This window comes from Equus caballus, chromosome 5, assembly GCF_041296265.1.
Source record: "Equus caballus isolate H_3958 breed thoroughbred chromosome 5, TB-T2T, whole genome shotgun sequence".
Classification (NCBI taxonomy): domain Eukaryota; kingdom Metazoa; phylum Chordata; class Mammalia; order Perissodactyla; family Equidae; genus Equus; species Equus caballus.
This window is the reverse complement of record NC_091688.1, coordinates 23,974,518-23,996,214: the sequence shown is the minus strand read 5'-3', so window position 1 is coordinate 23,996,214 and position 21,697 is coordinate 23,974,518. Positions and strand designations below refer to the sequence as shown.

Genomic DNA, 21,697 nt, shown 5'->3' with positions numbered 1-21,697 from the left:
TTTGAGAGTTTTTATTAAAGTTAAGGAAGAGGAGATTAACAGTGGAGGAGGGTTCCTGAGCAAGCAGGAAGGAATGGAATCCAAAGGAACTGGCTCTTGATAGAAAGGACATTATCACTGTAACAGGAAGAATAAAGGAAACGAGCACCAAAAGATAAGGTTGAAAAGGTAGGCTTGGGCCAGGTTACCAGTGCATCAGAATCCTGCATTTTATCTTATAAACCACAGAAAGCCAGCAGGTAAAAGGAACTGACAATATGTGGGATGGAGGGAAGGAAGGAAGGGCTGTGGGAATGAGGCAGAGTAGCTGTTTTTTAAATGGGGGGTATTTTTTTAAGATGAGAATGTCATTAGTATCTTTATATCCTGGAAGACAAGAAGCCACATGTAAGGACTTGCTAAAAGGCCTGACACATCAGACGTTCAATTGAGCTAAGTTTCTCTTCTCACTGGAGGCATTACCAGCAAACTATGGTTTGCACAGAAGTTAGTCTCCTTGTTGCAGAATTAAGTAAAAAGGCTCGAGAAAGGCTTTTCTTTTCTTTTCTTTTAACAGTAAGTCCTATCAGAAGACAAATAGTTCCTACAGGAATCAGAAAAACCAACTCAGAAAGCAAACTATAAATTGAAGAATCTAAGGTCAAAAGAAGAAAACATCATTTCAAGACTGGTATCAACAGGATGATGAATGTAAGAACATGACATAGAGGAGAGAATAAAGACACTACATAACTGGAATACGCCATAGGTGTAAGGTTCTTCTCACTGAGCAAGGAATTCAAACCTGGAGTCCATGGGGTCCATATATGGACTTCAAGGGAGTTGTGAGCCCCTTGAAACTATCTGTAAAATCATGAGCATGTGCAAAGGTACTACAGTAAGACAAAAAATGGCCCCTACCCCCACCCCACAAGCTATCTATGTCAACTTCCAAGAACCTATGAATATTACTTCATAGGTAAAAGGTGATTAAGTTAGGGATCTTGACAGGAGGAACTTATTCTAGATTATCCAGATAGGCCCCAAATCAGTGACAAGTGTCCTTATAAGGACACACTGAAAATAGCCATAGAGAAGAGGTGGCAATGTGACCCTGGAGACAAAGGCTGGAGTGATACAGCCAAGCTAGCAATGCCTACAGCTCGGGGAAGCAGGCAGAGGCAAGGAATCTCCCTCCAGGGCCTCTGCAGGGAATGCGGCCCTGATAACACCTTCCTTGATTTGAACTTTTGGCCTCCAGAAATGTGAGAGAATGAATTTCTGTTGTTTTAAGCACTTCGTAATAATTTGCTATGGCAGTCGCATGAAATTAATACAGGTGCACTTTCATGGGAGGAGAGCCCATAACTTTCATCAGATTCTCAAAGAGGTTCTTACAAACCCCAAAAGGTAAAAGAACTTCTATTGTGAAGGATAAAGCAAAACTGTCTGTAAACAAAGGAACTAGAAATTTTTTAAAAACCTGTAGAATAAGTCATTACTTGGATAAGGTCCCATAGTGAGTAAATGTTGAAATAAGAAAATAATAAGCTGTTTCTGACATCCAATACAATACTCATTTCGTTATCTCTTGGAGTTCAACCCCACAAATGCATTGAAAGGCAGGGATTCCCAAACAACTAAACAGCTTGTTAAAAATATAGATTCCCGGGCTCCATCCCAAGGCACTGAATCAGAATCTCCAGGGTAGAGGAATTCATAAATATATATTTAAAACTCCTCTGATAAATTCACATGTGCAGCCAAATCTGGGAACTACTACTGTAAGGCAGGGGTCAGTAAACTTCTGTAAATGGTCAGACAGCAAAAATTTTAGGCTATGCAGGCCAAGAGACAAAATTGAGGATATTATATAGGTACTAACATAACATATCAGTCTTCCAACAAATTTCTACAAATTTTTTATGGACCAAATTCAAAATATAAAAATAACTGAATACAACTTTTTGCAATACAGGCCTACTAATGAAAAGAAGGGAATTCTTTCTTGGGAGGGGTAACATTCCAGTTAACTAGGGTTCAAAGTCAGTGTTTCCTATCATCAGATCATTGCACATGGTCATCTGTAAAAAGCAGGAGAGGACTTGGAAAACTAAAGCAGTGGGCTGCATTTGGCCTAAGGGCTGTAGCTTCCAAACCTCTGCAGAAAGGTAAAGAAGAAAGAACCACAACCCCTGCCCTTAAGCAATAGACAAGTTAGTTAAAGAGACAGAAAGAGCAAAGGTAAAGCAACAGTGGAATACATGAAGTGGAATTCTGGACGTTTTATGTTGTGGAGCAGTGAGTTCAAGCATGAACAGCCTTTTTCAATGTCAAAAAATGTGGCAGATATCTAAGATAGTAGTTCTTTTAGCACTGAGGGAAAACATCCATGACAAAAAGCAACTATAAAGTCTATAACGCTTTAAAGGGATTTCTTATTAACCAAAACAGCAGCTACATATACTTGAAAAATATTAACACATATTTACAAGACCCATTATTTATTCATCCACAGATGACACTTAATACATGTATGGATCCTTGACCCCTGAGAGAACTCTGAAGCAGTGCAGGAAATCTCCACCCAAAGGTTAGGAACCACAATGACAGACTAGATGCTCAAGAGGTTCAGAAAGAAGGAAACAGTGGGAAGTGAGTAGAGGGGAAGGATATCATGGGGTTAGATAAGTAGGTAGATGTTTTCAAAGAAAGTGAAGAACAAATTTTAGGGAAAGGAAGACTACCAATGAGAAAATGCAGAGGGGCTGAGGGAGAGCCGCCTTACTAAGCAAGAGTTTGGAATAGGACCAAATTATGCAGCTCTGCCTCGCCGCCTGCCTCTGCCACTGGAGCCAACGTGTGAGTGTTTCCCATGTACGCAGCCCTGATGAGCATTCTCTCATTCAATCTTCACTAAGAACAGCTTCCTGAATACTTCAGCCGTGTAAGTAAATAACCCTGGTTTCATCAGGTACAACTCTAAGTGAGTCGAAATCTAGACTTTTCCATCTTAAAAATAAAAAAAATTTGAAAAGCTTTCTCTTGACCCAATTTCTTTCCTGCATCTATCAGCCTCTATTCCTTCAGGGCCAAACTTCTGGAAAGGCATACATTCATGTTTGCATTTTATCTCCTCCCACTGATCGTTCATCTCCAACCCGGTCCAATCTAGTTTCCACTTTTACCACCTCAGAGAAGCTGCTCTTGCCAAATGCAAGAAAAGGATGCATCAGCTCTCATCCTACAAAACATAAACTCTCAGCGGCATTCCTCAAGCCCCTGTCCTGAACACTGCTGACTCCTGACACCACACTCTTAGGGCAGGCATTCCCTCTATTTCTCCAGCTGCTCCTTCTTAAGCTCTGCCATCCTCCCCTCCCCTTCCTCCAAATGTTGGCATTCCCTCAGAGTTTGATCCTGGGCTGGAATCACTCAGTACTTAGAATCTCTCTAGGTGATCTCATCCATCTCCATGGCTTTAAATACCATTGGTAATTTCCCAATCTATCTTTCTAGCTTAGGTTTCTCTTCTGAGTTTCAGCCTGCATATCCATATGTCTACTTCAGAGCTCCACTTAGATGCTTCTCACCTATCCTGTGCTAAAGTTTTATCTTTCCTCCCAGTATTCCTCCTTCTCTGGGCTTCCCTATCCAACCAGCAGCTCACACCAGAAACCTCAGGGTCATCCCTGTCACCTGCCCTTCTATGCATCCTCTATGTCCAATCCCTCAGCACGTCCTGAAAATTTTCCTCCTATAACACTCTCCAATTAAGAAGGTCACTTCTTGGGGCCAGCCCTGTGGTAAGGCGGTTAGTTCGCACGTTCTGCTTCAGTGGCCCTGGCGTTCACTGGTTCTGATCCCGGGTGTAGACATGGCACCACTTGGCAAGCCATGCTGTGGTAGGCGTCCCACATATAAAGTAGAGGAAGACGGGCACAGATGTTAGCTCAGGGCCAGTCTTCCTCAGCAAAAAGAGGAGGATTGGCAGCAGTTAGCTCAGGGCTGATCTTCCTCAAAAAAAAAAAAAGTTTACTTCTTTCCATCTCTACTGCCATCACCCCTGGACCAAGCCACTGTCACCTCACCTGGTTAAGGTGAGAATCTTACAGAGGTTAGCCCCTGCACACTCTCACTTCTTTCTAATCCATTTCCACAAAGCAGAGTATAGAATTACAAGTATGAATCTGATTTCATCATTCCCTTACTTAAGATCCTTGAATAATTTCCTCTTAGGATAAATTTCAAATTCTTCATACACTCAATGGATTTTGCTTCATCAGCTCCCCACCCCACCCCCACACCTACCCCTCTCCTCCTCCTTCACTCCATGCTGTCCCCATCTGACCTTCCCTTAGTTCCTCAGATAGGACAAACCCTTTGCATCCTCTGTGCATGCTGCCCCTCCCCCAGCATCTCCTGGTCGACTCCTGTTTATTCCTCAGGTCTCAGTCTCAAGAGCACTTTCTCAAGGAGCCCATTCCTGCCTGATACCACTGTCTCCAGATTAAGGCCTCTGTTACTTACTCTCACAGCCCCCCACCCCCACTCGTGCTTTGTAGTCCTTTGCACAGTTCTCATTACATGGTTATCATGTGACTCCTATTGTCTCCCACGCGAAAAAGTCAAAAGTCAACTGCAGAAGAACAGGAGCTGTGCTGTTTTATCCGCCACTGCTCTCCCACCACCAGCACAGCGCCTGACAGAGCAGGCGCTCAAATAATTCGGTATTAGAATAGGTGGCTGAATTAATCAGAAGGCAGTTCACATAAATTGCTTTGAAGCAATTCACAATTTATAAACATAAAATTTAGTTAATATTTTAGTTAGACTATGGCTTAAAGTACTAACTATACATTACTTTTGAGGGATTAAAGCAGGAACTCTATTGAGCTATAATATTAACTAAGCTTGAGTATCCTCCAATATATTTCTAAAACGATCCCATAAGTTACCTTTTATTCACTTATACATACCTTTCCCCCCAAAGTTAACACAGTTGTTTTCCTAGGCATTAATATAATAATAATAATAATAATAATAATGTTATTTATAGGTCACCAAACACCATGCTATTCACTTTATAGTTAAGCTTCATCAGAAATAAATATCATAACCTCAATTTTTACGGATGAACTGAAGCTTAGAGAAGGTAAGTAACTAGATCAAAGTTATACAGCTAGTAAGTAGTGGTAGCAGGACCCAAACTCATACTAACTCAAAAGTCAATGTTTTTTCCTAGTACATCATGCCATCTCTAATATCATATTTATTTAGCAGTATCTATTATTTGTTAAAAACACAACATCTCTATATAAGTATTTGAGGCTTAAAAGGCTTTAAATGATTATTTAGCCTGTAAAATGACTGCTGAATTCAACCTCTCACATACAAAAACCAATTCTAACCCACTCATAAAAACCAGCAGGGGGGTGGGGGGCCAGCCCTGTGGTGCAGTGGTTAAGTTTGGTGCACTCGGCTTTGGTGGCCTGGGTTCACAGGTCCGGATCCCAGGTGCAGACCTATATCACTCGTCTGCCATGCTGAGGCAGCAACTCACTTATAAAGTGAAGGAAGATTGGCACAGATGTTAGCTCAGAGCTAATCTTCCTCAAGTGAAAAAAAAGAGGAAGATTGGCAACAGATGTTAGCTCAAGGCTAATCTTCCTCAGCAAAAACAAACAAACAAAATAGCCTAGCCTGAAAAAAAAAAACAGCCAGCAACTCTTATTCAAAATGACATCCTTGTTCCTTATCCATGTAATCTATACTTCCTTCTACAAAATAAATTTAGCTTCCAGTTAATTTTCTTCTCTGCAAGGATCTCAATTAACTTTAAAAAATGGAACCATCACATTAGGGGAAAATGTGCATATTGATCTCTGTTTTTTAGAAAATGCAGGTGCATTTTGGACACATAGTTCACAGCAAACTCAACTATTCCAAAAACCATCCATCAGAAGAAAAATTATGCCAAAAATCCTTTTGGTAGAAAATCTAGATCACACTCTTGGGTAGAGTATTTCACAAATCAACAACTTTGCTAACTGGCAATAGGCAGTCAATAACCATTTGATTGACCAATCACACAAGATACTTCTGCAACTAATGTCCTATTTCCTTGAGAGGGCAAGCATTGTTATTCATAATAACAATATTTCTAAGACAATTCCTAGTGAAACACGTAAGCAGTAAGTATTTCCTCAACGTAGAGGTAGGAAGGGGTCATTTAACCCAATTATGAATATTAATTCTTGAAAAACACTGTTCTCAGTGAACACTTTTAAATCCAAAATGGTTTTAAACTAGGATTTCTGATTAATGAACTACCCTCATTACCGAAGTCATAATAACTAACAAAAAGGACCGTGCATTTTTAAATAATTAAAATATAACAAAATATACTTAATACTCAAAACTGATTATAAAACCACAGTAATAAAGAGAGTGTGGTACTGGCATAAAGAGAGACATATAGATCAATGGAATAGAACTGAGAGTCCAGAAATAAACCCATACAGCCAACTGGTTTTCAACAAGGGTGCCAAGATCATTCAATGTGGAAAGAATAGTCTTTTCAACAAACAGTGATAGGACAACTGGATATCCACATGCAAAAGAATGAAGTTTGGACCCCTACCTTACACTATACAGAAAAATTAACTAAAAATAAATCAAAGACCTAAATGTAAACATTAAACTCTTGAAAGAAAACATAACTGTTAATTTTCATAACCTTGGATTAGGCAATGGTTTCTTAAATATGACACCAAAAGCACAAGCAACCAGTGAAAAAATAGATAGGGTGTAGTATACAGAATATAGAAAGAATCTTATGGGCAAAGGATTTGAATAGACATTTCTCCAAAGATATGCAAATGGCTAACAAGCACATGAAAAGATGCTCAACATCATTAGTCATTAGGGAAATGCAAATCTAAACCACAATGAGCTACCACTTCACATCCACCAGGATGGCGAAATTAAAACAACAACAACAACAACAACGAAAACCCAGAAAATAATAAGTATTAGTGGGGATGTGGAGAAATTGGAACTCTTCTACATTGCTGGTGGGAATGTACAATCGGACAGCTGCTATGGAAAACAGTTTGGCAGTTCCTCAAAAAGTTAAACATAGAATTATCATATGACCCAGCAATTTGATTCGCAAGTCCAAGAGAATTGAAAACATATGCTCTCACAAAAACTTGTACACGAATGTTCACAGCAGCATTATTCACAGCAGCCAAAATGTGGAAACAACCCAAATGCTCATCAACTGATCAATGTATAAACAAAATGTGGTCTATCCATACAATAGAATACCACTCAGCCATACAAAGGAATGAAGTACTGACACGTGTTACAATATAGATGAAACTTGAAAACATTATGCTAAGTAAAAGACCACATATTGTACGATTCCATTTATATGAAATGTTCAGAATAGGTAAATCTGTAGAAACGGGACATAGATTAGCGGTTGCCAGGAGTTAAAGGGAGGAGGAATTGGGGGCTGACTGCTTATGGTTTTGGGGTTTCTTTTCGAGATAATGAAATGTTCTGTAATTAGCAGTGATGACTGTACAATCTTTGTGTCTACACTAAAAACCAATGAATTGTACACTTTAATATGGTGAATTTTATGGTATGTGAATTATATCTCAATTTAAATACATATATTATAGGGGCCAGCCCCGTGGCCGAGTGGTTAAGTTCACACGCTCTGCTTTGGTGGCCTGGGGTTTCGCTGGTTTGGATCCTGGGTGCAGACATGGCACCGCACATCAGGCCATGCTGAGGCAGCGTCCTACATTGCACAACCAGAGGCACTCACAACTAGAATATACAACTAGAATATACAACTAGGTGCTGGGGAGGCTTTGGAGAGAAGAAGAAAAAAAGAAAAGAAAAGAAGATTGGCAACAGATGTTAGCTCAGGTGCCAATCTTAAAAAATAAAAAAAAAAATCTATAAGCTTAAAAATATATATATATAATATATTCTTAACACTAAAGCTATACTGATCATAATTTATTTAGTCTTTTGATGATTCAGAAATATCTTGCTTTATTTAAATTTACAGGTTTTTTCCCTTAAAGTGTCAAATAATGCAAACTTCTAATTAATAGCATATGCAAAATGAGTCACATACATGATTCATAATGTTTTCTTAAAATTTAATGAGTAAAACAAAAGTTTGGGAAAGGTGTTTTGCTAGCAAAACTTCATCAGATCTATAAACCTTAAAAAAAGTATAATCTCATAACTAAAATTTATGCATGCTTTTTACAATACTATTTTCCAACTATCTCTACTATAATTTAAAGAAAAGAAATCAACTAGACTTGCTTTGTTTTTCATATTTAAAAGGATGAAGCGGTCAGCCCAGCAGCATAGTGATTAAGTTTGCATGCTCTGCTTCGGAGGCCTGGGGTTCATGGGTTTGGATCCTGAGTGCAGACCTACATACCACTTATCAAGCCATGCTGTGGAGGCATCCCACATAAAAAGAAATACAGCAAAATTGGCACAAAGAGGAAGACTGGCAACAGATGTTAGCTCAGGACTAATGTTCCTCACCAAAAAAAAAGTATGAAAAGCAAAGAGAAAAAACTAATTTGTAATAATCTAGATTTTACATGATTATATTCAGAAGAAGAAATGAGACCTTCTACTAATTAATGAGTGCACACACTGCAGGAAGCATTTCACCAGGTTACTAATATGGTACATGAAACTTGAAAGACCTTCTGACCACAGGTCTCACTAATGGCACTTCACTTTCCAGTTCCATCACAAGCCTCTGCTATACGAAATCAGCAGTTGAAGTCACTAACAAATTTTCAGTTTTAATGGTAGAACTCATTAGTTTATAGGTACTACTAAAGTATATAAATGCAAAACTATTTTATGCCTAACAGAAATAAAATAGTAATTATTAATTTGAGTTTTTGTAAATGACCATCACCTAAGCCTCTGGAGTCCAGGCAGGTAATAAATGAACCAAGCAGATCTAGAGTAAGACAAGGAAAGAGTGGGATCCTGGGTGACCAGGAGAGCAGAGGCCCCATCTAAAGCCAGCAGCCATCACTCAGCTCCAGCAAACTGCTGCCAGACGGGAATAAGAGCCCAGCATGGCCAGATTTCCAGTTTCTCAAGAACTAGAAATCTTTGTTTCACGTTTTGTAAAATCGCTCTAATTTTGAAATGTTGGCAACAAACAAAAAAACAAGTTGAAATAATGCAAAAGCCAAATAAAGCACATCAGATGCTGAGTATGGCCACTAGTTTGCAAACTCTGAAAATAAACCCTTGAAATTAGTTTATAACAAGTAAACTATAAATATAAATATTTTATATATATAATATACTTTATATACAACTAATATATATTATATATACTTAGTATATACAATATACTATAAACATATTCATCAAAGTTTGGGAGGCACTGCTCATCCTTAAAGTTTTCAAGGTGGTCCACAGACCAGACCCTTAGAGAGTAGTATCATATTCTATTTCATTCATATTCCTTACTGAAGTATCAAAGATAACTCACTTCTTCCAGTCATTTGGTGACATTTTCTTACTGTAGCCAAGTGGAAATAGAGTGAATGTCTTACCTATACTCCACTGATAATTAGTCCAAGGATCAAAACAGTTTAGGAACCACTGGGATGAAAACAACAATTGGGGAAGCTATTTCCTGCTTTTGGACAGATCTTAAAGAAATTCAATTAGGTGGTAAAATTGGTCTCCATTTTATAATAATCAACTAGTAGTAAAGCAGAATGGGGACAGAGTCGTCTGAATAATAATTACATAGTTGAACAGAAATATTGTGTTGAACGTTCTGGTATGGTGGAGTTACAGACATGAATCTTCCTGGAAAATACACATAGCAACAAGGAGAAAGGAAAAAGAAAAAATCTCACAAAATTCCTTTTTCAGCAAACCTAGGAGAAAAATAAAAATATAAAAACTCCAAAATACATGAAATCAGGGCTGACATCAAACAAGGTTGGTATTGACAGAATCTATGCTGGGAGTGGAGAGCAGAGATAGAGACGGAGGGCGTGGCATGTGATGAGGAGGGCCCGGTAATGGCAGATCTCAGAAAGCAACAGCAAAAATGCACTTCCTTAAGGAGAAGGGTTTCCATTGGCCTGCTGGGGCTGTGTTCCTCCAGTCACAGCTGTAAAGAAAGAAGTGGGAAGTCTAGAATTGATGGCAAAAAGCCTCCAGACTCAGTGTGGTCTGGAGAGGCAGAGGACACGAGGTGACACAGAGAAACACACCCAGGTGCCATACGTAAAAAGGAATATGTCTGAGGCAGAAATCTGGAAATCTACCCTGGCCCCAACCACGCCTCCTACCAGTGACTGACTGAGGAAAATCTAATTCATTAAATTACAAGGAACAAAAAGGTAACTGTGTCAGTGTTGACGTAGAGACACTATATGAAAAATGGCATAAATGAGCAGCATGATGTACCAACTGCCAAAGAATGCTCACTAGAAAAATATTACAATGGAGAAGATAAAAATGGTAACTAAATATTCTTGCACGAATTTAAGAAAATCAGTGAAGTCACCACCACTATGAAGAAGATCACAAAGCACACATATAAGAAGCCAAAGAAGAAATGTCTAGGGGCCAGCCCGGTGGCACAGTGGTTAAGTTTGCACGTTCCACTTTGGTGACCTGGGATTCGCTGGTTTGGATCCCAGGTGTGGACCCACACACCACTTGTCAAGCCATGCTGTGGTAGGCGTCCCATATATGAAGTAGAGGAAGATGGGCACGGATGTTAGCTCAGAGCCAGTCTTCCTCAGCAAAAAGAAAAGGATGGGCAGCAGATGTTAGCTCAGGGCTAATCTTCCTCAAGAAAAAAAAAAAGAAGAAGAAAAAATGTCTAAAACAACAGGAATAGAGGAAGCATGAACTGGCAGAACTCAAGAAAGAAACAGAAGAGTAGACAAAACCATGACAAAAATGAAGAAGAAACAGAAAGGACGACAAAGAGAAGAGACATTGCAGAAGACACAGTAAGAAACATTAAAGATAGAAATAAACAAACAAAAAAGTGTTTAAAAGGATTAGAGAGAAAATAATAGATAAAAGGATATACAAAGAGGGATCTAACAGACATAGAATTAGGGTCACCAAAAAAGAAAACCAAACAGTCAAACAAAATAAAGATATCATTAAAGAAAACTTTCCTGAAATAAAAAATAGATTTGAATCTACACATTAAAAGGGACACATGTGCCAGCATATCCTAAGCCAGCATATCCTAGTAGAGTTACTAAATATTAAAGAGAAAGAGAGAATCCTTTGGGCAGATAGGCAAACAAGATCAACTCATTAACAGAATGTAATAATACATCAGATAAACAGAACATAAATATTCTAAGTCATAACAATGTATAAGTGCAAATAACAAAAATTGGGAGAAGGGAGAAAGTGAGCAGGTAGTATAATAAGCTTATAATTACCTTGATGTAATAGCTGGGAGTCAATGGATAGCCTTAAAGTTCACAAATCAAATAAGACAAGTATAAGCATACATAACAATACAAATGCAAATACTACTGTGAATAAATACCATCGGCTACTGAATAAAATTGGGTGATGAAGAAGTGAAAAGGGAAGAGAGACGAGAGAATTTTAAAAGAATTTTAACTTTGTTTATAAAAGAGAACTAATAGTTACTATCAACAGAGAACTAAGAATATCATATAAAGTAACCAGTAAGACAAAAACACAAACTTTCCTAAATATCAGAACAACCAAAACACAAAGAAAAACAGACTACACAGTGAAAGACTTAAAATTTATATATATAAAAATAGAAAACATAAAATAAAACACAATGACAGAGCCCAGACAAAACATATCTGACATATCAATAAATGTAAACGGATTCAACTCACATTAAAAGAAAGAGATTTTCAAGGTGACTCATAAATTAAAACCTAACTTCATGTGCATTTCTAGAGACAATCTAAATCAACGTAATTTTAAAAGTCTGAAAACAAACGAATGGGCAAAGACATACCAGGCAAATGTAAACAAGAAATATGTAGGCATTGTTTTACCCAGATCTTCCTGACTCCAGAATCTGAGGTCTTAACCACCACAAATACTGCTCCATGCGCTTCCGTAACAGTGCATGTGGGTAAGTGTGCATGAATGAATATACTTTATATATTTCAAAAAAATCTATCTAAAATAAATTACTCAATTACATATGATCTTTAAAATAAGACCAGATACCAAATTTACAGTACCACCAGATTGCTGAGTTTAAAGCATTCAGTAATATTTACTTTTAATGATATATTTTCCATATAAAAATCAAAACAATGTACTGAAAACTCCTCGCCTGGATTTATGTCAAGATCAGTTGTTGCCCTAACATCATGCACTAACTCCTCACTCGGATGACAACCTACTGTCAAGCACTCAAAAACTAAAATTCCAGTTGAATTGTTCTCTGCAAGGGTAGAGACCGAAGGAAGCAGGATTTTATCATATTTACAGTATACTACAAATACTTCCACTGAAGCAACAATTTTTTTAGCCTCCTGCAGAAATCCATAGCTATGATATTGCTTTCAGGTGTTAAAAGAGTTGTATCTTCAGAAAGAGATTTCATGGCTCAGAAACAAAAGAACATATGGGTAGTAAAAATTAAGAAACACTCTAGGAATATTATATAAAGGTCAATAATGGCTCTTTAAATACAAAAATAAACCTGTGGCAACATCAACTCAGTTAATGTTTAAGGGGAAGTAACTGAGAAACCTCTGTGTTCCAATCTCAACATTAATCACAGAAAGAGCGGGGGGCCTAAGAAAAGTACCAACCTGATAAGACTGGTTGAGCATTAAATGATTGAAACACTCAGAACACTGCTTGGCTTATATTTCAATAAATGTGAGCTAATATTATCATCACAAAGATATAAATTTCAAACTGACACATTATTCAAGCCTTTTAAATCTATTATGATTACTGATGATAGAGTTAGCCCCACAGAGAAATATTTCCCTAATGGAAAAAAAGAAAGGAATTTAAAGCTGCTCCTTCCTTAAATTCCCTGTTCTCTCTCTGCTACCACCTACCACTGATGCGAGATGAGGAGCCCATCCTCTTTTAACCCACAGTACATCTCCGTTACAGCGCCAGACCAGGAAGTTTTTGTTGGTGGTGCCCTGTCTTCCCCACCAAGGCTGCTGTGAACTCCTTGAAGTCAGGGATTATGTCTTGTGCATCTCAGCACCTGCAGGGCATCTGTTCCCACACGTAACAGATGCTCAGTAAAGGTGTGTTAAACTAACAAATGTGGTATTGTAGGAAAAGTATATTTGTGTACGTATGTGTATGAAAAACACGATCCTGTTCAGGGTTTATATTTTGTGGATTTCAGTGACCTTGATATCAGACCTTTCAGGAAGGTAGGCAGCTAAGGCACCTCAGCTGGGACCAAGAAAGAAAAAAGGGATCGGTCAAGAAATACTTAGACACCTATGGAGCGTTCCGTGAGGATGAGGCAACGAACTGAGCTCTAGGGTTATAAAGACTACATCTCTGTCTGCAAAGAGCTCACAGTCCCCTTAGGCACCAGGCAGGTGAGGATCTCGTCCCTACCAGTGAGCAGAGATGATAATGTTAGATCAGGACAGCTGACTCCCAGGGTTCTCCTACATTGCAGTGCTCTTTCCACTGGAGCAATGCCTTTCCAGTCTTGGCAGGGCTCATAGAAAAAAATACATTCTGCAGCATTAACCAGTACAGAGACACACATTTCTGATTTTTCCTATTTAATTCTATTCTATTTCACATTTTAAAAATGTTCATCCTGACACATTAAATCCTGACTCAAAGGTTAAAAAAAAAACTGCTCTAGAAGATAGATTTTTAAAACTCTCTCTAGATCAAGGCAGATATAATTCCTAATAGTTTTTCTCACACAATGAATTTGTATCCCAGCAAAAAAAATAAAACACTATCAAATAATCAAATAACCCAAAAAGACTAACATAGAGCCATGACAGCTGTCACTCGGGGAGTGGGAGGAAGCTAACCCTAATCTCCATCAGCTTTCCCTAAAACCACCCAGGTAAACACTCAATCTAATGGAAACAGCGTTTGCTAAGCAAAAGCAGCCTGGTGGCAAGTCCCCTAGCAGCCCAGCTCCCTTCCAGCCAGCCTGTGGCCCAAAGGACTCTCATCCTATACAGAAATTCCATAGCATCCACTTACGATGAATTTTTTTAAACAATTTTGTGCAAGAGATTTTAACTAAACATGTTTGTATGGGGAACAATGAATTTATTAACATAAGTGAATGAAGATCAAAATAAACTATTTTAAATAAACACATTTTATTAAAAAAAAAATCTGTCTGAAATTTGCCAATCTTCACTTAATCTGGGGAGGAGAGGGGGAATGTACTGATTTATCCCAGATCCGAACAAAGCATGCAGAGCTGGATCATTAGTTAAGCTAGTATCTCTTTTGGTTTGCCCTTGAAATACTAGGCCAAAGGCAGTACACAACTTTTCCTCCACACAAGGTGTGTGTATAGCACTTCCCACTAAAGGAAATGTGGTAACAACAATCATTACTGCCTAGTAGCAAGCTAGAGATGAACAAATCCCAATGTCCTCAGAGTTCATTCAAGAAATGTGTTCCCTGACAAGACATAAAGTCAGAAACAGGGAGAAAGACCAGAAAATTCCTTTCCATCTTCTGTCCATAGGCAGTACTTCAGCTCTGAGAACGCAAATTAGGTACAAGAATGTTCACTCAAGTTCTTGGGCTTACTTGCCTTACCATTCCCCATCCAAGGAGCATGTCTGAGTTTAAAGGACTCGTTTTTGTGACATTTGTCTCAAATTAAGACAATTTTATAAATCTTTAATAAATCTTCCTGTGTTCTCCAAAAGAAATCTGTTTAGAACTATGTTTCGAAAAATATTCTTTTTATAAAGATAGAATGCATTTCTCCTAAGAAAAAGGAGAAAGCCATACTTACTATAAATCAGCTCTAACAGAACTTTCTGTGATGATGGAAGTGTTCTCTATCGGCACTATCCAATACAGTAGCCACTAGCCACCTGGTACACAGCACTTGATGGTACAACCACCTAGCACTTGGTGGCTGGCATTAACTGAGAAACTGAATTTTAAATTTTATTTCATTTTAATTAGTTTAAATTTAAATAGCCACATATAGCTAGCAGCTACCATATGGGGCAGTGTAGGTTAGATAACCAACGTAAGTCCTCAGCAGCAGAGCTGAATAACTGACTCGTCTCACGCTGAAAGTCACAATTTGGAAAAATTCTATTTCACACCAATATTCAATTTGTAGCTTTCTAATTAATACTTCATTAACATTTACGGTTTCTTCAGAAGTGCGTTTTCAGCAAAGTTTAGCAATTTTTATTCCAAAACATTAACATACTAGATCTGTTGAGCAGAATTCCTTTGGCAACATTCAATTTTTCATCTGTGAAACTGAAGTGCAGGGAAAGGAAAAAAAAATCAAGCCCACCCTCCTCTGGATACAAAGGAAGGAATGAAATACATAATCCATACAAGGCTCAGATAACCTCCTAGACTCTTATGGGTACATCGGCTCCTCAAGTTCTACTTATGTTTGCTTCTTTAGACCCAACTGTAGCTTTCAACAAAAGTCATTCCTACATTTGCTTGACCTCTTGACTGTGTTCTGTTACCATCACACCATGACCAGACCCTCTAAAAGTATTCTACCTATAGGAAAACCATTTAAAATATACACACTAAAATATTCTATATTTAAATGAGACAACCTGATCAAATGGTCAAAATGCTGTAGCCCGAAGAAGAACAGATGCTTCAGAGACACTAAAATATGCAGATCATGCCAAGACCACTTTTCAAGCAGGTGGCAAAAGAAACTGCGCAGTTCTACAGTCAGCAAGGAAGAGACAAGAAAATACGCTTAAAAATCCATTGCAGCCACGCTATGGCCATAGGATAACTAACTTTAACTTCAAGCAGCACCACTGCGCTCCTTACAATCTCAAGGTCAACGCCAAATCAATTTTTTTCAGCTTCTCATCATGCTAACATTTACACACAAATATACCACACACACAAGCACAAACGTTTCAATAATTTCACTGTTTAAATAGAACAAACTTCTAGAACTTGTATGTCAAAATACTATGAGTTCGAGGCCACTACGGTGGTGTAGCAGTTAAGTTCGTGTGCTCTGCTTTGTGGCTCAGGGTTCGCAGGTTCAGATCCTGGGTGCAGACCTATGCAGTGCTCATCAAGCCATGCTGTGGCAGCATCTCATATACAAAATAGAGGAAGATTGCCACCAATGTTAGCTCAGGGCTCATCTTCCCCAGCAAAAAGAGGAAGACTGGCAGCAGATGTTGGCTCAGGGCCAATCTTCCTCACGACCGGGACCCCCCCCCCCCCAAAATACCATGAGTTCATTAAAAACAAGCAAACTTAAGTACACTGTACAAAGACTAAAGTCATTGGTACCACATAGCACATTTGGAGAAGCTCAAACTATACAGACCAAAGCAATTCTAAGACAGCAGTGCAATTCAGGTAAGAATTCAGCACCATAGACCAGAACTTCATTTTTTCTCTACCACTACCACTACCACCACCAGGTCCTAAAAAGGAACTAGATGCTCACCTACTGTAGCCAAAGAGCAGTGGGATCTCAACAAGACACATGACAAGGAAGCAATGCATACACTAACCCAGGGGCTTTGGGCCTTGCAGAATAACAAATAGCATTGCCAGGAGAAAAGGCTTCAGCTGCAGCAACTCAGAGCACTCTGACCTAGCAAGAGGCTGTCGGATCCATAAAAACTGTGTGCTGTCAGTCCTTTTCTTGTGTATATGGATAAAATCTGCAGATGCAGCCTGGGCAGGAAAGAGGGAGATAGAGGATTTAAAATCGGGTACTCCCGTGCTGTTTGACCCCAAGAGTACCCTCCCCACTCTTCCAAGCTATGACCCACAGACTCCACTGATCGCAGCATCTGCAGCACGATCTCTATCAATTATGAAATTCTATGATAGAAGCGCTAGAAACCTCAATGCTTTTTTCATTATCTTAATTCTTAGGGGGGGAAAAGTCAAATAAATATAATAAACAATACAGAATGTCCACAGCAGAGGCACAAGTTCTCAAAGCACTTAAGGTTTACAAACTGAAAATAAACACTATTCTTCATATAGTTCTTTAAAAGTCCACTTCAGAATAGTATTACTCCTGCTTCCCAAAATGCAATTTAAAGGCAGAAATAAAAATCTTAAGAACACTCAGATGATAAATTAGCTTAACACGGATGAAACATTTTTTTGTATTTAATATTCTAAGACATTTATGAAATAAAATATAGATTCTAGTAAACAAAAGAAACACACGTAAGAGAAAACAAAGTCATTTTTTGCTTGGCTTAAAATGTACACAGTACAATACTACATTAAATGAAAAAACTTATTAAACTATCTTAGCACAAATATGGCTCAATCCTTTTTCTAAATCCCCAATGTTGATGGGCTAAATACCTTACCTCTTCCTTTTATAAGCCCTGAAGTCCTATATAACCCACTCCTATTCCTCTAGGAGAGCTTCTGCAGTTTTAACAAACAAATGTCAATCACATTAAAAACATTTAAGAAATTTACCAATATGTAATTATGAAATTATACTTCTGAAAATATCATCCTTCCTAAATTACGATTCTGGAAAAAAAAACTCAATAGAGTTGTTTCCTATTTATTTTTTCAATAGTCAAAGCATAAAAGCATCTTCAACCCAAAGTGTCATGTATATTTAATTATGGCTCCTGACTTAAGCATAACATTACAAATCTGTTCATATACATTAAACAAAAGTGCTCTCACTCTTACCTGTATATCCCGCATACCATCCCCAAGAAGCCACCATTCCTAAAAGCCATTTATACATGATTCCTTCAATGTACCAGAACCGCTTACTGTCCAGCACTCGAAGGGGCTGAAGCATAATTACATAGCAGATGTAGGATGGAATAGCAACCAGGTTGTTGGCGACCATGAAGGCAAATCTCATCAGGGCTTTCACCAAGATCCAGCCCAGCCACGGAGCTTCTTCCAAAGTCACAGCCATTCTCACATTGGAGTCCGTCCTGTCTTTCTGAGGTGAAAGAAAATGTCATTTAAAAAGGAAAATGGCTTAAACGCATCTAAATAGTCATCAACACAGAAATCATCTTCAGCACAAAAATAAAAGAAAAATCGAGGGTCTAAGCCTTCCCGGTGGAGTACCTCGGTGATCTTTCCGGGAAATTCCAGCGGGAGACAGACAGCGAGGGAGGAGGAGCCGCACAAGGTCAAGGGAGCTGTTCACGGTGGCACAGGGTATGTCACAATATATGTAGCAAATGATAATACTATTCCCACTAACTAATAGGTGGCTGTCCCTGCACCGCTCTCACTGCAGTCTTCCGTTTGGACTTTAAGGGAGAAAAAAAGACCCGCTGGCTGCCGACACCCTCAGTATCTCCAAACTGACGACACGAGTGGAGAGAAGACTGAAACATGGACCTCTCGATCAGATTTCCCAGGTGCTGAGAACCTCGGTACCCTCGCCACCCCCATCCCTGCACATTGATTCATTCCTTCAAAAGGTCTCTCAGAGGAGCCAAAAGAGTTACGCGAAAAATGTTCACTTGCGGCAAAAGGGTTTCCGTTTTCCTTTTTTTAACAGAAAAAAGGAGAGGGGCCTAAAAATGAGGGCAAAAAGGTGAGAGGAAGAATGTGGGGGATAATGAGGCGAAAAGGAGGAAGGACAGGAGCAGGGGGAGGGAGCAAAAGCGAGGAGGAGGGAAGCGGGAGGGCAGGGATAAAGGGAATAAAGTCTCGGACCGGAGGCCAGGGAAGCGGGGGTGATGAAGGAGGCGGGGAGGAAGAGGCGACAGCGCTCGGGGGTCGGGCGGAGCCCGCAGCGGTTTCCGCCGATGTGGAAGGGGCCGGGGCGGCGGGCTCGGCCGGCGCCGGGCTCACCTCGGCGGGCGCGGGCGTGGGCGCGGGCGGCGGAGCGCGAGGGAGAGCGGGGCCGGCGGCCCGGGCGCGGTGCTGCGCAGCGGCGGCGGCGGCGGCGGGTGGGCCCGGCCGAGGGGTCGCGGTCATGGACGCGGCGGCGGCCGAGGCGCGGCGCGAGCGGGCGCGCGGGCGCCCTACTCCCCTCGCGGCTGCCTGCGGACAGAGGAACGGCAGGGACTCAAAGGCCGGACCTGTCACCGGGGCGGGTCCCGGGGAGGCGGGCGGATGCCCCGCGCCCCCGCCTCCTCCTCGGGCCTACCGCGCCCTCGTCCCTCATGCTGCCACCGCTGCCTCCTCCCTGGGCCGCGCGACGACGACACCCCTTCCCCGCCCCCCGGCGCCTCCCCGGCCGGCCCGGCCCGCCGCAGCCCCGGGGCCTGCGCCCGCCGAGCCGGGGCTTACCTCGGGCTGGCCGGGCCCCGGCCCGGGCTGCGGGAGCCGGAGGAGCCAGAAGAATGCATGGCCGGCAGCGGGGCCGGCGGAAGGAGGCGACGGCTGGGCCCGGCCCCGCTCCGGCTGCAGCGCGGCCCGCGCCCGGTCCCCGGCGGTGCCGAGCCTCGGTCCCCAGGGCCCGGCCGCCTTCGCCCCGGCCGGCGGGAGGAAGCGGCGGGAGTCGGGGCTGCGGCAGAGCCGCCCCCACAGCGCCCTCTAATGAAGGCGCAGCCGCCGCCGCCCGCGCCCCGGGTCCCGCTCGGCCGCGTGTCAGGGCCCCTGGGGCTGCCTGGTCCCTAGGCCGGGACCGCTCTGCGCCCAGGCCCGAGGAAAAGGCTGCTCAGAAAGGTCTAGTGCCTGAGCACCAATCCTTACGCCACACGAGGAGAGCTTTGGTCCCAACTCAGAGCCCCTTTTCAGCCCAGATAGCCGTTTTTCATTGTTAGGGCTCTCTCTCGTCTGTCACACCGATCACTGCCCAAACTGGAAGCGGTCTTCCTGCGGACTGAACGTCCTCTTTACTGTCATAGTGAAACCCAGTTGCTCTCATGGCTTTTTTTCTGAATCTCTCCAGAGCATTAAGGTCTAGAGTGTAAACTCAACTCATTTTAAGTGCCAGAATTCTTGTTTCTGGAAAGCACCTGGAACATTCATGACCATTCCAATTCCCCATCTATGCTCCCACTCCTACCCCCGTAAAAAAAAAAAAAAAAAAAAAAAGGAATCCAGTGGGAATGAGTGGTCTACACGGAGACATTGAAATTTAATCAAGGAGGGAAAAGCACTTAGGCAGAGCCTGCTTTAAATGCTCAGAAAGCGGTGGCCACAGATACCCCTGGACAGACCTGGTCATTCCTGGGACGCTGTAGCTGCGCTCAGTTTCAAACACTGGACCACCTTTGAAATAGAGAAATAGCCCGCGTGAACATTCTCAAATGGCCTGCCTAAATGTCAGTTTAAAAAATAAACTTATAAAATCTCGTTATATCCCTTAATGACATTTGTAAATGGCAGCGGGGGGCACTTTTTACACGTCCCTAGTGAATTGCCCTAAGTCAGAATGCCACCTATTCTGCCTACTTTGAAAATGTTTGTCACTGCGTTTGCTTTGGACTCTCTACTGTTTCTCTCTCTCTAACTTCAGTTCCTCTTTGGTCCACAGGTAAAGGAAAGAAAATTCATCTTATGCCTTATGAAAAATACTTTCTATTCCAATTCCTTTTGGTGATGAGGGAATACATGAAAGCACAGAACCTGGCTGAAATAATTTATTAGATTCCTTTCCATTTATTACTAATATGTTTTTATTTATATATTTGTATACATATATTTACTTATCTATTTCACTAATATTATATTTTAACTGCACAGGGCATAAAAAGGCACAGGCCCTGTCAGGAAACTTTCCCCACAAGTTCAACCTATGTATAGCAATAGAAAAGTTAGATATGCCCTTTCTGTTGCTTGTATTCCATCTGAGAATTTAGGTGCCGAGGTAATAGCATCCTTAAATAAATCTCAGGAGAGAAATAATATATGTACCGTAGATTATTGTTCAAAGTATGTCAGTATATTCTTAAGTGAGTAAGACAGGTGAGGCACATATTTCTTCTGAGAGTCAAGAGGACTCCTCTGAAGATTCCATTCAGTCCATCCCATTTAGCATTCCCTGCATGCTGGTAAACGCTGGCTGACATGTGGAGAGAGAGAACCTACAACAGGATTTATACCTGGTTCCTGGATCCCAGAGCATCTGCCAGAGTGCCAGACACACCAGCACTTGCTGAGATGAAATCAGTACCAGCCAGCCAGGCCCAGAGGAGAACCAGAGGTTGGGCAGGACCTTGCACAGTGGGTCTCAAACTTTAGTATACAAAAGCATCACTTGGGGTGTCTATTGAAAAGATAGATTCTTGGGCCTCACACCAGAAAATTTTAATACACTAGGTCCAGAGGGGTCTGGGAACCTGCTTTTTAAAAAGTTTCATAGATGGTCCTGATGCAGGTAGTATTCAGACCTTGGTTTAAGAAATCCTGACCTAGAGGTATCCTGAGATAATCACTTCCTTTTCTAGACCCTTCATAACTTCAAGTCATTGATCGTGTCTGTTCTTATCTGTGTTAGGTTGCTAGGGCTGCCGTGACAGAGTACCATAGA

General features: G+C 40.9%; 1 protein-coding gene across 4 annotated transcripts in view; it reads right to left on the bottom strand.

Annotated features, from left to right (window-relative positions):
- LPGAT1 (lysophosphatidylglycerol acyltransferase 1) overlaps positions 1–20,111 on the bottom strand; it is a 75,631-nt gene extending 55,520 nt beyond the window's left edge. The window contains exons 1-3 of one of the 4 annotated variants that reach the window (XM_070266728.1): positions 19,510–19,711; positions 19,069–19,260; positions 17,935–18,199 (exon numbers count right to left, since the gene is read on the bottom strand). In XM_070266728.1, the coding sequence (XP_070122829.1) occupies positions 17,935–18,199; positions 19,069–19,194 (391 nt within the window). In that variant the 5' untranslated portion in view covers positions 19,195–19,260; positions 19,510–19,711. Of the gene's footprint in view, positions 1–17,934; positions 18,200–18,330; positions 19,261–19,509; positions 19,745–19,914 lie in introns of those variants that run through there. The other 3 variants (XM_070266727.1, XM_023640756.2, XM_001489450.7) reach the window with 3 other exon arrangements.
- Positions 20,112–21,697: the final 1,586 nt, after the last annotated feature.